We start from the raw sequence: 16553 nt of genomic DNA, 5'->3' as shown, positions 1-16553 counted from the left end.
AGCCTTGCTGCTGCCTTCCTTCTTGGGGTGTTACTGTTGCAAAACACCCACAAACAACTGCAAAATGTTCATATACAACTGCAAAAATGTTCCTCCTGCCTCTTCAAGTTCAGGTCCATCCTGATAAACCAAGGGCGTCTGTGGGAAGTGGTGGCAAAGGCAGTGCTTGTGTGTGAATCATAGGCTCATGAAGGTTGGAAAAGATCTCTAAGATCATTGAGTCCAACAGTCAACCTCGCACTGTCATGTTCACCACTAACCCATGTCTCCATCTGAGTGATGCGAGAATGAGCAGGATGGTGAAAGCAAGGATCAGTTTCTCACTGCTTAGCGTGTGAATGAAATGTCTTTAAATTATTTATTTCCTGTTTTATCTGTGTAACTTCTGCAGCAGAAGTTATCTGTGTTAGTGGCAGCAGCTCTGGGATGTTTCGGCAGTGAGTTCCCTTCGACCTGGCCCTCGGTTAACTGAGGAGACACATGGATTCTGCTGTCGGTGATGGGTTTGGGTGGGGCCTGGGGCTCCCCGGGCTCTCCCTGCCCTCGGGGTGTTGCCGGCTGTGTCCGGGGCAAGGCGTAGCCCCCCGGGTTCCGTGTCCCGAGGGAGCGCGGCTCGTCTGGAACCCCTCGGCAGCGGGGTCTGCAGCGAGGCCTGGCAAGGGTTAACGCCGAAGCCCCACGCCCCCTTTGACGGAGTCGGGCCAACCTCGCCAAATTTGAAAAGGCATCCGGGGCTGAGTGTGCGCCCTGGGAGCATCGAGCCGCGCTGGCCCCGGACCCCCTGCGCGGGCAGCAGCCGCAGCCGCCGGGGCTCGGCTTGCCGAGGGTCGGGGCTTCCCTTTGGCAGCCGGAGCGTCCATCCCCTGTGCCCGGCACCCCTGCCCCTGCTCCCCGCTCCCGGGGCTCCTCCGTGCCTCGGGATCCCGCCGTGACCCCGGCCGGGGGAGCGCGGTGTGGCCCTGCGCCTGCCGTGCAGTGTGAGAGGGAAAAGGGAGGCGGTAGGAAAACCCCGTTCTTGCAAAAATGCAGCTCGCTCTTTTCTTGTCCTGGTGCTGCTGCCTGCACGGATGCGCCCTGGGCACTGGCTTCCTCTATCAATTCCCAGCATCAACCCTGCAGCACAACTACCCAGAGCAGAGCTCCGGCTCGCCGGGCAGCGGCTTCGCCAGTCGCCGGTGAGTAAGAGCGGGTCCGCCTCCGGGCCAGGAGGCTGCGCCCCGCCGGTGGCCCCGGGGACAAACGGGGCAGCGGTGCCTCGGAGAGTGCAGGGGGTGCTGGGCTGCTGCCCCTCGGCCAGCCGGGCTGGGCTGGGCTGCCCGCATCCTCCGTGGGGCGCGGGACGCTCCCTACCTGCCCGCAGCAGTGTCCGCCTCCTGGGGCAGGGATCGAGGAGCTGAGCGTGGCTAAATGACACCCGCAGTGTCCCCCTGCCGCGCCCAGCCCCGCGGGGAGGGGAAGGGGCTTTGCGGGGCTGCGCGTCCCGGAGCAGGAAAACCTCCCGAGCCGGGACACGGGGGATGCCGGCAGAGGGAACTGTTATAGCCCTCGGCTGCGAGGAGAAACTTGTTCAGCTCAACAAAGGAAAGCCCTAAATTACAGATCTTTCTTCAAGAGCTGCAACTTCCAAGTAGCTGTTTAAATCCAAACCTCCCAGTCTTCTCCTCTCCCCCCACCTCAACCCAATTTCTTATAAACTTAATATAAATCAGGTTTGATTTACTGTGTCTTACTGCTTCAGTAGAGCAAACAATTTAGGCTTCTCCCCCTCCCCTCTGTTTTCTCTGGGTATTTCTCTAGAGGTGAAACAGCTGTTCAGATGAATGAGCTGCACTGTATAAAGCAAGAGAGTGGCTTAACCTGATTCCAGTTGTTCTTGAATTTCACTTTTTTCTTTTTTTTCCCCCCGTCATTCCCTTAAGTGGGGACTTGAGATTTAATATTCAAGGCTCGTCCATCCTGTCTCTACCTCTTTTCCTCCTCCCTTGCTAATACCTAGTCTGCGTGAGTTGTGCTGCTGTGGAGGAGGGCTTCTGTTAGCACGGCTTACTTGGGCTGGGCATTGGGAAAATGCTCGGACTCCGTGGATTTCCGTGGCGGATCGGAGGAGCAGGGGCGGCACCAGCCCTGTGCCTTGCACGGGGCTCGCATATGGTGCGGATTTCCCCCTGGGGGGAGGTGGCTTTGTCCGCTGCGCTGTCAGACAGCCCTGGGGCTGCAGGGGGTGTGATGTTAAACTACAGCAACTGTCAAAGGGTTTGAAACGGCAGAAAATTATAGGAGAGTAATGGGATAAACCTATCCCAGCTGGATCTCTTCCAAGGTACCCCCTTCCCAAAGCCTGAGCTGCAATGAGAACCACATGTCATTTGTCTTACATATCTATTAGCCTGCAGATCTTTGTTCAGAGCTACCACACTTACATGAGTGTGGACTCTGCTCACCAAAGACCTTCCCCAGCTCGCACTCTTGCACAGCTTTCCCATGCCTCAATGGTTTGGATAGCTGATGCTTTGTCAGGGGAATGTGTCTCTCTCCAAGTCTATAAAGTGTTGTGTAAAACCACATAAACCTGATCTAAACAATGATGCTGGGGGAAACTGGTAAATTTTTTAGATTTATTTTTTATGTCTGATGGAGCTTTGCCCTGGGAGACTCTCCCATTCTAGTTTAATACAGAGGGGGAAGTAAAAAACTGAAGGGAGGAAAAAATCACCAGTGGATGTTGTGAAAGAAAAATTCAAGTGCTCAGTTAAATATCACACGTTGAAGCAATCTTTGTATGTTTTAATTTCCCCTTGAGTGGTGAAGTTTTGTTGTTGGCAAATGTCTAACAGCTTCACTTTCTGATGGGAAAATCAGTGTGGGAAAACTTTCCCCAGCCACAGTGTTGGACTTTTGAGGGAAGTCTCCTGCTGGGTGCAGTTTCAGGTTGGGATAACTGGACTTTTCTCAATTTAATATGGTTCATGACAGGAGTGAGGCTTTTTGCTCTGAGTTTGATATTGATCTATAGGGGTGCAAAGCCTTTTTTAAAGGACTGATCAGATTAGTATAGATGGGTTTTTATGTTGTTCATTGTCCCTTTTGCCATTGAAACAGGGGGTCTTGGTAGCACCTGAATTATGTGCAGCAACAACAGCTCCATCACAATGAAACTTTCTGGCCTCTTTGGAGAGGCTGTGGAGCAGACAAGATGGTGGGAAAGTGATTGCTTTATACAATGGTCATATAGTGGTATTAATGGCACTATATTGCCATTCCCACTTTCTCTTCTTCAACCTTCCCAGTGTGTGTGCTTTGTCCAGTGACTTCTGGCACTTTTCTGAGCCAAAAATAATCGGGGACAGAGCCTTGAAAGTTCCTGCTGCAGCTCCAGGTGTTGGTACATTGCAGCACACACTGATGGGATGCCTTACAGTGGACAGGTTTCCTTGATACAAGACACACCATCTTTCTGCAGTTGTCTTTTCCTGTCTTTGATCAACAAGTGATTGAGCTGTTTGGGAGTCTGCTATCAATTTTCTAAAAATTAACTTGTTATAAGAGCTGTATTTCTCCAAAGGGAGAAGTTTCTGGAGTCCTTTGTGCTGATACAGCCCTTGGTTGCATGCTGGCTCAGAGATGGGCTCCTGAGGCTCTGAGGACTGCTAACCATGTTTCCTGCCAAAAAAATAAGGCCCTGAGCACTGTAAAAACTTGGGGTGGTGGTGAAGGGAAATTTGGAGGAAAAAATTACTGTTATTCACATTCTTCAAAGTGAAGCCATGGAATATTTGTTTGGGAGTAATGATGTATTCTTTGTTTCCCTGTTTTTAATGAATATTCTAGCTTCTGGTTGGCTTCAGTTTACAAGTCTTGGTTATTAGACCAAAGACATTTGCAGTCTATCTTTGCATGTGCTTGAATTGAACTTCTGATGTGCTGCCTGAAATCCAGGCAGCAGTGTCTGCTGGCATTGTATGGACTGCAACAGCCTCTCAATTTAGCTTGAAATTCCCATTCAGTGCATGCATTTTGAACTTGCTGCTGTTAAGGCAATGAATGGGAAGTGGGCCTTACTGGAAGCATAAGAATGGAGGGGCTGCCTGCCAAGGAGAAATCTTCCTCCAAGCTCTGAGAAGCTTTGCTAGCTGAGTTAAGGGAAGCTTGTTCCCATGCTGGAAGTAGCTCAGTTGTCAAGGAACACTGCCTCTGTGTTAGTTGTCTTTGGGGTTGGTGCTCTCCCAACTCCTCATTCTATTTTCCTGTACTTTCTAATTAGTCACACATTGAGTCCTTGTGAACTTAATTGTGGGAGTCTGAAACTTCTGAGAATAGATGCAGGGCTTAGACTAGAAACCTCTTTGGATGAGACTTGGAGGTGGCTGATAGAAAATCCCAACACATGAACCCAAAAGCAATGTAGGATGATAATTTTTTCACTGGGATCATTACAGTACCATCACAAAAGCCCTCTGGGGTGGATGCAATTCCAGCTGTAGCAGTTAGGTCTTTAAAACACTGTTCAGCCTAAAAATGTCTTCCTGTTAATGAACATTAGAACCATGATGTTACAAATAACAGGGCTGTACAAATAGGTATTCTTATCCACATTATACTGTTAACTGCACATTTGGTCACAGATATTCCCAGTGATTCCTACAGCAGTGATGTTTCTTGAGGATGGATATGGAGAGGAAAGTAATATCTGATAGCTGTAAGTAATTTATTGCAATATTTAGTTGGCTGAGGCTTTGACATGGAAGGCCAGGTGGCCTTTGGTCATTTCATGTTGTGACTCAAAGCACAGCCCAGGAGAGTGAGACCTGGGTCCCAGTTGCTCCTCTGCCAATGGTTTACTCCATATCAGGGGCAAATCCCTTTGCCATGGATTCCATGGAATAGTTAAACAGGCTCTGTGAGCTGCTTTGATGTGGGAATGATATTTAAACAGACATCAGCTTTCCAGTACTGCAGCTTGTCTTGCTTCCCTGAGAAACCCAAAGTGTTGGTGCTTGAAATATGTTGTCAATTATTCCTTGAGGCTCCCAGTTTCCTAGCAGGTCACTTGGATGTCTGTCTCTCAAGACCAAGATGTCTGTGTGGACTCCTGTAGGCAGATGTGTTCTGTCCAGAATAACTGCCTGTGTTGTGCCTGGTCCTACAGCTCCATCTGTGCTGGGCTGGAAATGACCCTCCTCAGCACAACTGTACTGAAATGTAGCAACCTCCAGCCTCTCAGGTGAGATTTTAGTTCTTTTAAGTAACTGTGAGTGTCTTTATGTGATAGAAGCCTGTTCTTAATATTAAAAGGTCATCTATGAATAAGTGTCCCTATTTATGTAGTCTGTAAGAATGCTTTCAGAATGTGTATCTAGAGTTTTCCTGATGGATTTTTATTAATTCTCTCTTCACTAGAGACAGATGACTTGAACCTTATTTCAGCCTCAAATTCTGAACCTCTCATGACTCTTAAGTGGGTGTGGAATATAAAACTATACATATTGGCCAAATGTGGTTCTCTCTCCTTTTAGTGACAGGATCTTGCTCTCTGAGTCATTCTCTCCATCACCTAATTGTCTGCTCATTGCCTGAGGTCCCTGCTTTGCTCTGGACTGTGAGGATGTCAAGCAAACAAACTGGGATTTGTGTCACGCTGAGTCCTCTGCTCTAATTCTGCTTTGAAGTGCCCGACCCAGGTAACCAAGAGGTCAGAAGGTCTTGAGCTCATCACCAGCCCCTGGAACTCTCTGGTGTTTGTTCCCTGGGCTCTGCAGCCATATGATCTTCATCTGCCTCGTGGGCTTCAGGGCTGTGCCTTTGCAATGCAATTAGCAGTGGAGCCAATGGTAGGCTGAGGGTCTGGTGACACTGGAATGGCTTTGAAATACCAGATGTGATTGTAGCTACTGCAGTAAATTGTATTCCTGTAGGAAATCTACTGTCCTGCCTTTCCAGCTGCTTGTGTGAATAATTTCCCCTTAGGTAGGTTTCATTTACCAGCTCAAGGGGAAAAACAAAGGGAGCAGAAAGGCAAAACAATGGGTGCCAGTGAACTTGTGCTCCCTTTGGATAAATTAACAAATGTTTCTTTCAATAATCCTTATTTTTTAGTTTTCTCAAAGTTGAGCTTGTTAGGGTGCTAAAGTGCTGGTGGAAATAGGTTAGAAATGTCACAGCTTTGCTTGGGGAGGAGTTCTGTGACACTGGGATCACAGAATATTTACTTACATCTTAGTTTTGTTGGGCTGTGTCTTGATAAAGGGGGAAAATGAAGAATGGCTTTGAGATAATGATTAAGAACTAAAAGCAAAGATTGCTTTAGGTCTTCTGGGTCAGACTCATGGACCCTTTCCTGCATCAGACCTCCAGCATGTCTGGAAATTTTACTGATTTATGAAGCATAGATGCCTTTCCTGTAGGATTACACAAAAATTCATCCAACTGCATTTCTGAAATATACACAAAGCTCTTGACTCACTTTTAATTAGGCAGATCTAGACAGTGCTTAATATACTTCCACTGAGGCATAATGTTTATTTAGAATCTTTGAGCATACAGCCAGCCTGTGCCAACTTAGATATCACAAGGATTCTGTTGAGGGTAGTAGCTGCAAATTAGAAAAGAGGCAAATACTACTAATTTCGTTGCTGTCCTACATTTTTCATCTTTTTGTATAGCTGAATAATACTAAATCTCTTGCTTAGTGTAAATATGCACAGTGTAACACTCATCTGAATTAGAGTCCTTAATACTGCAGAAACCAGCAAGAGTAGGAACTGTCTTATTGTTCCTTGTTGGTTTTGTTCCTTGCCTCTTTTGTTTGGAGAAATGTTGTTTGTTGATGTGTAATTTATTACATGGTTTAGGTGCTTTGGCTGCTTTTGACAAGTAATGTTTTTCTCCTCTTGGAATTGAACAGATGTGTAAGTGAGGGCTATGCTTGGGTGGAAGAGTTGCCTGTAATGTTTAGGCCTTGCTGTTTGAAAATAGCTGAATATTTTGGGGAGGACCAACAAATAGGAAACTATTTCAGATTTCAGACTCCTTTTCCACTTCTAAAGATGGGCTAAATCCACTTCTAAATCATATTTCTGGCAAAGAAAGAAGCCTCTTTATCTGTCTAGAAATGGCTTCACCCAGAGGCTCACACAGTGGATGCCTCTGAGACAAAAGCTGAAGGCAATTTCACTATGTTTCATGTTTGGAACAGGTCAATCTCCTCTTCCATATTGATGTAGTTTATCTGGGAAAGAGAATCTGCTACTCAAAATCATAGTAGCTGATTTGGAAACTGAGAAGAGATGCAATCTGTGAGATTCTCTTATTCAGGACTCTTCCCTTTGCCTCTGTGGTTTGCTTTGTGTCTCCTGTCCATCCTCCCAGAGCTGAGTAAGGCTGTTCTTATCCAGCCACCTGCCTTTGTGCTGAGCAAACAAACCATCTGTCAAAACATTAAAGCTAAAGTGAGGTACCACTGCATAGAAGGGACCAATTCATGTCCAATATTGACATCAGGTTATGTAGTCAGATGTCTTTTTAATAAATTCCACTTTTTCTGCCCCTAGGAACTGGGTGGAAGTGATATTCTCTGCAGCATTTGTGCTGCATACAGGCATGTGTTTGCTCAGAGCATCTCAGAAATGCCAGTGCAGTGAAATCATGAGGCAGGGGAGTATTCCCTGGATGTGGTTGTGTAACCAAGTTAGACTGAGTCTGTAGAGTTAAGAACAGGTCCAGTTCTGTTTCTTCTGGATGTCCCCCCACCTCTTCTGTGTATGTGTGTGCACTCTGGAGAGAAGGTGTGTTCTTTGGACAAGACTCTTGATCCCTGATTTCCACTTTTTACTGGAATAAAAGGACCAAGGATGTGGAAAGAGTGTGCCTTGTAAAAGTAGTATAGGATGAGGTGTTTCAAGAAAGATGCCTGTTCCATGGAAGGACAGTTTTGGGGTGGACTGTGAGGAAGAGGGCACAAATTCAGTTGCAGGACCTGAGTACTGAGGCTCTTGGTCTTCTGTGTAAGAAATGGGAACAGGATGCCCCTTCCGCTGTGCATGTTGGATGTTAGAGCTGTTTAGGACTAAGAAAAGGCGGCTGCATAGGTGCTAAATGAGCTAAATCCTCCTCTTGCCCTCTTGGGATGACCTGGTGAGATGGAGCTGCTCAGTTAAGTCACTACACAAAACCTTCCCTTCTTGTTTTGTGCCTGGGGTCAACCAAATCAGCTTTTTCCCTGCAGGACTTTGCTTAGCTGCTCAGGAGTGTGGTGCTGGAGCTCTGAGCCTGGCTGGAGCTGCTGTGCTGGGTGAGGGCAGGGGCAGAGGGGCTGGATGACATCACGTCTCCACGCTGGGCTCCCCTTGCCCGCGGTGCCGGGGCTTGCTGGGGTGTGGCAGCCCTGAACGGAAGGGCAGACATTTCTTTTTGCTGTGTGCTGCTTAGCCCTTATTAAACTCAGATGTTTCTAACCCCTTCCTCCAGGCTCTCATTATTGCTGTAAACACAGCAGAGCACAGGGAGCTTTTTCAAATCCTCCTTTGAGGCAGCAATGGGTGACAGCTCTCCCCACATGAATTTAACACTTCAACCCAAGGGAGGTTCTGCCTGTGTTTTCCCTAAAGAAAAAGACTTTTTCATCTGATGCCACTTCTCTTGTGCCTGCCTTGGGTTGCTTGGCTTCCTGGCTTTCTTCTTGCCTGATTCTGTCTTGTGCTTCCCCAGAACCTGTCTGGTTTCCGCAACCCTGCACAATGTTGGCTGTCTGGCTGCTTGTCTCATCACTGTATCTTGTTCAAATGTTGAGTTGTTTGCATTTTCAGTGGCAGTGAAAGCAATACCAGCTAAAATAAGGTTTCTGTTGCTGTGCTAGGATGAGTCAAAAAGGCTCTCCTAGAAGAAACACCTAGATCTGCATGTCAGCGGGTCTGGATCTCAGCTATACCTGTTCCAGATTTACTGTGTGCCTCTGACAGAAAATTATATTTCAGCTTTCTGTGGAGGGAGAAGGAAAGGAGAGACTGCCATGGTAACAGGATCTTAGATGCTTCCTACCTATGAACCACAGCTTCACCCAGCATGAGCTACTATACCCCTGTGGGGGGACGTAGGAATCCTTGGTATCTCTGAATATAACCCACTAACTTTGAGGTAAATCCAGGCTATTTATAACCTCCCTGTATGCAGTTCTCCAAGGACTATATCCATTGCAAATCTACTTAGGAGTCTCAAATATCTGTCCATTTAATATAATTCTACTTTGAGCTGAGAAATTCTTGGCCCATTTGAGGTATCAGAGCTGCTTTGTGCATAGCATTGGCTTAGTAAAAGCTGTGTTCCTGCAAAATCTCTGATGGTCTCTGTCAGATCATCTGTGTGACTTGTTCTTGTGACATTTGTGTCCTGCTCTGGTCTTGTGTTGTCCCTTGCTGTAAATTGAGCTAAAGAGCTCTTGACAGAGAGCCAGACAGAGCCAGGCTATGGCAGATGTTAGGAAGGCCATTGCCATTCTGATGCTGTATTTAGTCACTGGTGCTAAGTTTCCTTTTGGAAATTTAGGCTATCCTAAAACCCTTGAAGATGAGCTACCTTGTTGCAAGATTCTCAAAATCTGGTCCCTTGAGTCTGTGGCTTGATTTAAACTGCCCTTCAAAAGTTTCTGCCATGTGGGGAGGTACAGAGAGCTTTTCTCAATTGTGATTCTATCTCTCCAAGAAAACACTGATTTAATTAGTGGTCACTGCAGATTTGAGGTGAACTTTCTATGCAGCTTTTAATAAACTTAGAGCTAAAATGGCAGTGCCCCTGAGAACTGAGCTGTCAGCTTGTGTCTGTCACTGGCACCAGCAGTACAGGACAGAGAAAATCTGATATGCTTAAGCTTCAGTATTTCAACATGGCAAACCCTGCTAACCTAAACACTGAGGGGGGAGCTGCATTCTTTGCTATGCCTAATCTCTGTATTTTGTTAAACATGCATTCCTGCCAGAACTTTATTGGACAGAACAATAGTGACCAGCTGGGCAAGTGACCCTGGCTTTTCTGGTCGGCAGAGGAATTCAGCATCTGAGAAGTTCAGATTCTCATGTGCAGCTTAAAGTGATCTGGATTTAGTTGCTTTTAATTATTAGCTGGCTGATTCATAGGGCTTTGTTTTCCACCCTCTTTCCCAAGACAAAGACTATTTCCTTAAATGCTCAATATATATTCTATAGAGCAGCACAGAGTCTGGGAACTGAGACTTGCAAGTTCTCTCTCTTTTCTTTCCCCTAAATAAAATGGGAATAGTAATACTTCCCTTCATGTAAAGGAGGGCTCTGGGGAGTATTTCACGAGGGTGTGGTTATATCTTAGAGGGAAAGCTACAAAATCCAATGTACTGTATATGAATTTATGCTGAAGTTTATAATAAATCTATGAATGATAATACTTGGCTCTTGTAAAAACTTCCACTCTTACAGAGTAGAGGTCATTGTGCTCCCTGTTTACTGCACCTCTCTGAGCCTGAATGACTGAAATTGGTCTTTGGGAGTAAATCTTTGCCTGAGCTCTGCAGGGAGGGATTAGTTTGGAGGGGATGCTGAGGGGTGGCAGAGGTGCTGAGCAGGGCGGGCTGGACTGAGCAGTAGCAGAGGGCTGGGTGATGGCACAGGCTGAGGGGCTCTCCTGTCCCCAGGGTGGTTTTTGGGAGCCTGGCTGTGGGACAAACCTTTAGAAGCAGCTTTGTTGAGCTCAGGGCACAAATACCTGTGGCAATGGGTGGGACCCATAGCACCAGCCTTGGAGCAAAGGCAGCTCTGGGCTGTGATGCTGCAAACTTCCCCTGCTCTCATCTGAAATACAGCAGAGAGCAAAAAGGCAAATTGGCTTTGTAGGATGTTAGAGTGCTTGGCTTAATGCTGCTGTAAATCAGCATAACCTGCAGCAAAAGCTGCAGCCTCCCTGCAGTGTATTTCAGGATACAGCACCGAGCCAAAGGGTTTAAACTATCACACTGTAAAATGCTGTCTCTGGGGCAGCTGTTACTGGAAGTCACTAATGTATATCACAAATGATACAAAAATTTTGGATTACAGAGTGCTAGGAATTCTTAGGCTGTCAGCCTGTGGATAAGCTTTGAATGAGTGTGCATTGCAAGCAGAAATAATAGGATCTCATATTGCCAAGCACTAGAAAAATACTTGAGGCCTGATACTGTAATTAAAAGTCTGCTAAAACCCTTGCAAGACCTCTGCAACCAAACCCATTGTAAATTTATTGCAAGAACCACAGCAACATACTAATTTTCTTGGGTAATGTCCTTTGAAACAATCAAGCTCTCTAATTATGTCTGTCAGGCTTTGCCAAGTGGTTCTTGGCATCTGAACTAGAAGGTTTTCAAAGTAGCTTCTGCAAATATCTGTGGAATTTTGCTGAAGGTAAACTTTCAGCTCCCAGGTACCATTTGGAGAAGCTGCTGCATAACTTTTAGGAAAGTTTAAGTGAAGCTGTGTGTCTGTACAGTGACTGGGAAGAGGGAGGAGAAAAATGGGAATGTGGAAATTATAGGAATCATCCCAGCTTGTCTCTTGAATTGAATGCAGTTAGAAACTGGGCTGATTTGTGTTGGACATTGCAGCTGTGTCCTGGCTGAGCCTGGGAGTCATCTTGTGCTGCCTGTGTCTGGGTGATGGATTGGATCTCCGCATCCCTGTGGAAGCAAGGTTGGCTTTGCAGGGCACCTCCATGTGTGGGGGTGGTTTGGGTTTTTTGTTGTTGTTTGGTTGGATTTTTTAAACCAACCAGCCAAAAAACACCACCACAAAGACCAACACCAAACCCCACACAAGCATTTGACTGGAATCACACACTTCCCATGGGCTTGTGGCTCAAGTGTTGCCAGTAACAGCTGGATAGGTGAGCAGCCTGTTGCCATGGTCATAATCCCAGCCAGGGGAACCAGTTCAAGAGTTGTTCTGTCACTCTGTGCTTTGAGGTTCTACCAAACTTTTTGATTTGTGAATGAGAGTGGTTTCTAGTGAAACTCAAACCACTTTTTTTCGTCTGTGATGTGAGTCTGTCACAGCCATTTCATGTGATGTTCAGCACTGTAGTGTTCATATATCCCTCTACACCTCCTTAGAAATGCTTCAAGTGAATGCTGTGGCAATGGCAGCTGCTGGCTTTGCTTCCAGAGTGGCTCAATCTGGCACCATCCTTTGCTGAGACAATGCATGGAAAGATTTCTCCAAACTGTAGTGAAAGGTGTAGAGAAAAACTCTCATGTATGTTTGTATGAGGGAGGAAAAACCACAAACAAGTTTGAGCTGTTGTGTGTGCAGGATGTTTGTGTACATACTTAGGGCAATAATAAACACAGATTGTTGATGTGTGTCACTCACAGGTTTGCTGGGTTGGCCTCAGCCAGTAAAACAACAGTAAGATGTTCCCAAGCCATGTAAAAGGTACCAGAGATACAGAATAACTGTCACCCATTGGTCATAAAATTCAGGTCATAATTTCTTGTTTTAATCAAGCTTTTATCTGGCATGCTATTTGTGTCACTCTTCATTCTCTGATGGCAGAAATGTGTGTAAATATGAGAAGAGGAAAAAAAAAGTTAATGTCTCTTTAATGGTTTTGCCTTGAATTTGCCCCAAGCTTTTGTCAGTATTGTGTGTTTAATGTATTTAGTGTCAGCCACTCCTTTGCTCACAGAGACTTGAACCGTCTCACCAGTAACTCCAGGCATTCCCATTCCCAGCAGAAGGATGAGGGATGCCTGTGAAACCTTTGCTTTAGGAGTTTGGTTCACTTGCGGGCATCAGGTGGAATTTTCACCAATTTGTGGTTAAAAAACTTTAAGTTGTGGAATTTTGCACTTTGCCATGGTGGAGCAGTGAGGTTGCCTTGTCCTTTTGCATTGGCAGGCAACCTCTACTTAAACCACCACCAAATCAACCCTGCAAATCCCCATCCAGTGGAGTTTGCTGTGCAATTCTGCACAGAACAGGGCAGGAATTTTTCTGACCAAATGCCTGTATCTCCCTCAGACCTCCTGCTGTCCCCTCTCTTGCTCAGTGCTGCTTTCTCCCCATCCTGTTTCCCACGTGTCTCCTCGGGAATGTTTCAAGGCAGTGTTATCATTCCTAAGGAATCCACTGTGCATGCACAGCCTATGGAGAGATTTTTTTTTTTCTTCAGCTGTTATTACTTGGCCAAATCAAACCCATTTTCCACCTGGATACTGAAATGTAGATCTCCTCCCTTCCAAACAGAGGCTTCCAAAGCACTGAGGCACTAAAGCAGTTTCGTAGATTGCTCAAGAATTTTTTAATAATAGAGAAAGGTGTTAGTGTTTCCGTTCACAAGAGAAAGGCTTTCTTTTTTTAAGCCCTTTTTATTTCTAATGAACAAACTGGGTTGCAGCAGGGTTTAAAAGGAGAATACAAATAATTGTTCTTGGCTAGAAATGAGGTATGGTGACTGCTTCCAGAACCAGTGAAAGCTTAGGAAGGTGTTTAAAAGCAGAAAAACCTTTTACAATGAAAATAGTTAGATAGAGCACTTAGTTTCTTGCTGTCTCTTTACAGTGTGTCTGTAGACAGTTATCAAAGTGTAGTGGGTTCTGTGTGATTAAAACACCCCATCTGCTGAAGAGTGAGTTTAGAACTTGGTGAGGCAGCACTGGGTGCTCACCAGCAGGTCTGGGACTTGTGTGTGCAAGGAGCTGAGCTACAGCAAAGCCTGTGAGTGATTTTTATGGCATTGGATGGGTGCAGTCAGGAGAGTGTAAGAGTGGGAGTCTGGAGGGAGGTGAAAAGGAGGCTGCTGGTACAGCAAATTGTTGTGCCTGGAGCTGCCTCATCCCAGCCATGCTGGAGCTGCAGGGAGGTTTCAATGAGGCCTCTAAAGTGCAGAGGAGGCTCTTTGGAAGGGCTGCTCATTGGCAACCAGGAGGTGATTCAGAGCAATTCACTTCATTTACACGGGCTCTGGGAAGGACTGGCTTGAGAGGGAGGCAAGGAAGAGAAAGCTGTGATAGACTAACACCCATGGATGTCAACATGTGTTTGTAAAGGCTATTGCTATGCTGATAGTGGTTTTTAAGAGTTTTAGCCTGTGCAAGTTGGAATTTATTAACCTTAGAGCTACTGATACATCCTGCTGCCTTAAACTCAGCTCCTGATCCTGCTCTCAATATGCCCTTGGATCAAAACTGGCTCTTGTAAAGGGCAAACTCAGCTCTCTGATGACAGGACAGATCTCAGTTCTGATGTTCCTACTTCCCTACACATGAAACTCCCATGGGTGTGACTGGAACAATAGGATTATTTTCCAAATTATTTTTTATTGTAGTAACGCCCAGGACAGCCTTGTGCCAGACATGGCAGACATGGAATAAAAAAGTTTTCAATTTAAATAGCAAATTAACACACAGGCTTTGGGTTTTGTTTTTCAGGCTGATTAACACTTTGCATACCCAGGCAGAAAGGTTTTCCAAGGCTTTGTTTTCACTGAACTGAGTCTTAGTGGCTCATCCTGGGAATCCTTGAGCTGGGCTGGGGGTAACAGCCTGATTTATCCACTGCACACAGCACAGATGACCTGGCACATTGGTAGAGCAGTTACTGGAGAAAAGTCCTTTGCTCTTGAGGTGCTGATGTGTTTGTGGGGTACAGCTGTCCCCAAATAATCTTCCTGGAGTCTTGTCTCAGGCCTGGTGCAGATGCTGCCTCACTGAACACAAATGGCTAATGTGAGACATCTCGAAGAAGAGAAATTGTTCCTCTCCAAGCAAAAGAAGAAGATGGATTTGTCTAGACTGGCCTATTGTTTCTAATCACCTCCTCCAGCACAGGAAACATTGGAAAACTGTGGGGTTTTCTTGCACTTGAGGAAAGGCTGAAACCATCAATTCCCTTGGTGGTTTCAGTGGGGTTGGTGTCAGGCCTGGCTCTTTGGCAGCCCCCTGAACCAGGAGTGAGCCTGCACAGCTGCTGCAGCTTCGCTCTGGAGGAGGTGCCTTTGGCCCATGAAATCCTGTTCCCAACAGGGATGGACAACCACATGGTAGGTACTACTTAGAAATGTCAGCTGTGTTGTCCATTGTACACCAGAGCCCACAAATTCCTTTACAAGCTGCTGACCAAATTCAAGACCTAGACTGAAAAAAATTGTAATGTGCCACAGTAAAAGAGAAATGGGCAGGTAGAAGAAGTGTTGCTAGAAGAGCTGTGGGTTCAGTTTACCTCCCACAGCTGTTTGTGCAGGTATTTCCAGTTGCACCTTAAGACCTGTGAATCTGAAGCTAAAACTTTAATCTGATTTTTGGTACCTTTTGGGGCTCACTGCTCTGACAGTTGAAAACATAGGGAAAACACATCGGTATTGCCCTAAAGAGAAAGCAATGTGCTGATCTCTTTCAATACATTTTTTTTTGTTTGTTTCTAACTGTCAAAAGGTTGTACCTTCTCCAGTGCAGCAATATCCCAACTGTTCAGCTCCAGGAAAAACCCAAAACATGCATGTTACATGAGCACATTAACATCATGCTATAGTAGGAAGCTTCATCATGCCATCTTAATTTTTTTTTATACACTCAACACTGTCCTTTTGACACTGCCTTTTGTTCTTGCTGTAGTTTGTGGTTTTTGGTGCCAGTATAATGTTAATGAAAAACACTGCTTGATTTAGGCCAAGTGCCTGTGTTCCTGTCATGCATGTGGCATTCATTGCTGCTGGTAAGTGCTGGGAGTTTGGCACCAGAGGGCTGAATGGGAGGCACAAAGATGCTCTGTTGTCTGTGCAGAGCTCTATAAGCAAAAAAACAAAACAAATTTGGAAGTAGGCCCTGTCCAATCCCTGCAGATTGGCTGGTGGTGCAGATAGAGGCTTTGTAGGGCAAAGGGTGGGATTTAAGGGGATGCTGGAACCAGCAGGAGCCTGATTTGTCCCTTTTGGAGGACTGAATTGTGCAAAGTGTTTTGTTATAAGGGGAATTAAAGACAGCCATGGGCCCTGCCTTTGTGGATGGTGGAAGAGCAGCTGTAGCCACACCAGGAGCAGTAGTAAAGCACAGGATGCTTTGACAGGATCAGTGACTCCCTAAACTGCTTTTGTTAATGTTTTCTTTTCTGCAAAGGTTTTGAGGACAAGCAAGTGTGTGTCAGTGCCCTGTTCTTCTACTTAAAATTCACACTCTACCTCTTGCTAAATCAAATTTAGAGTTTAATTCTAAATGAATTTTTCTAAACTCAGGTGTACTGTCTTTTATCAAAGTTAGTCTGGTGCTATGAATGAGGATCAGGGTCAGTGTCCTCAGCCTAACCAGTTCTAGATCAGCCCCTCAGAGGACACAGACCAGTACCAAAGTAGACTTTGACCACAGGGATCTGTTTCAGACAAACGGTTGGTCTGCCAAATCCCAGCTCTCTACTTTCAATCCAGGTCTTAAGGATTTTTTTTCCTGTGATCCCACCACTCTTTTCAAGGTCAGGCTTTTTAGGAATGAACAAACCAATTCTATGGATGTATTCTCAGTATGGAGGTGTTAGACCCATCTAAAGCTATGTTATCCAGCTGTGCACAAATGT

General features: G+C 45.7%; 1 protein-coding gene across 7 annotated transcripts in view; it reads left to right on the top strand.

Annotated features, from left to right (window-relative positions):
- Positions 1-636: 636 nt before the first annotated feature.
- The window catches only part of COL26A1 (collagen type XXVI alpha 1 chain), a 169658-nt gene continuing 153741 nt past the window's right edge, over positions 637-16553 (top strand). For 2 of the 7 annotated variants that reach the window (XM_074556865.1, XM_074556872.1), the window contains exon 1: positions 640-1175. In XM_074556865.1, coding sequence (XP_074412966.1) covers positions 1024-1175 — 152 coding nt within the window. In that variant the 5' untranslated portion in view covers positions 640-1023. Of the gene's footprint in view, positions 1176-16553 lie in introns of all 7 variants that reach the window. The other 5 variants (XM_074556870.1, XM_074556867.1, XM_074556866.1 and 2 more) reach the window with 4 other exon arrangements.

The sequence above is a fragment of the Zonotrichia albicollis genome, chromosome 22 (assembly GCF_047830755.1).
Source record: "Zonotrichia albicollis isolate bZonAlb1 chromosome 22, bZonAlb1.hap1, whole genome shotgun sequence".
In the NCBI taxonomy this organism is placed as follows: domain Eukaryota; kingdom Metazoa; phylum Chordata; class Aves; order Passeriformes; family Passerellidae; genus Zonotrichia; species Zonotrichia albicollis.
The sequence above is the reverse complement of the archived record's forward strand: the minus strand, read 5'-3'. Positions and strand labels throughout refer to the sequence as shown.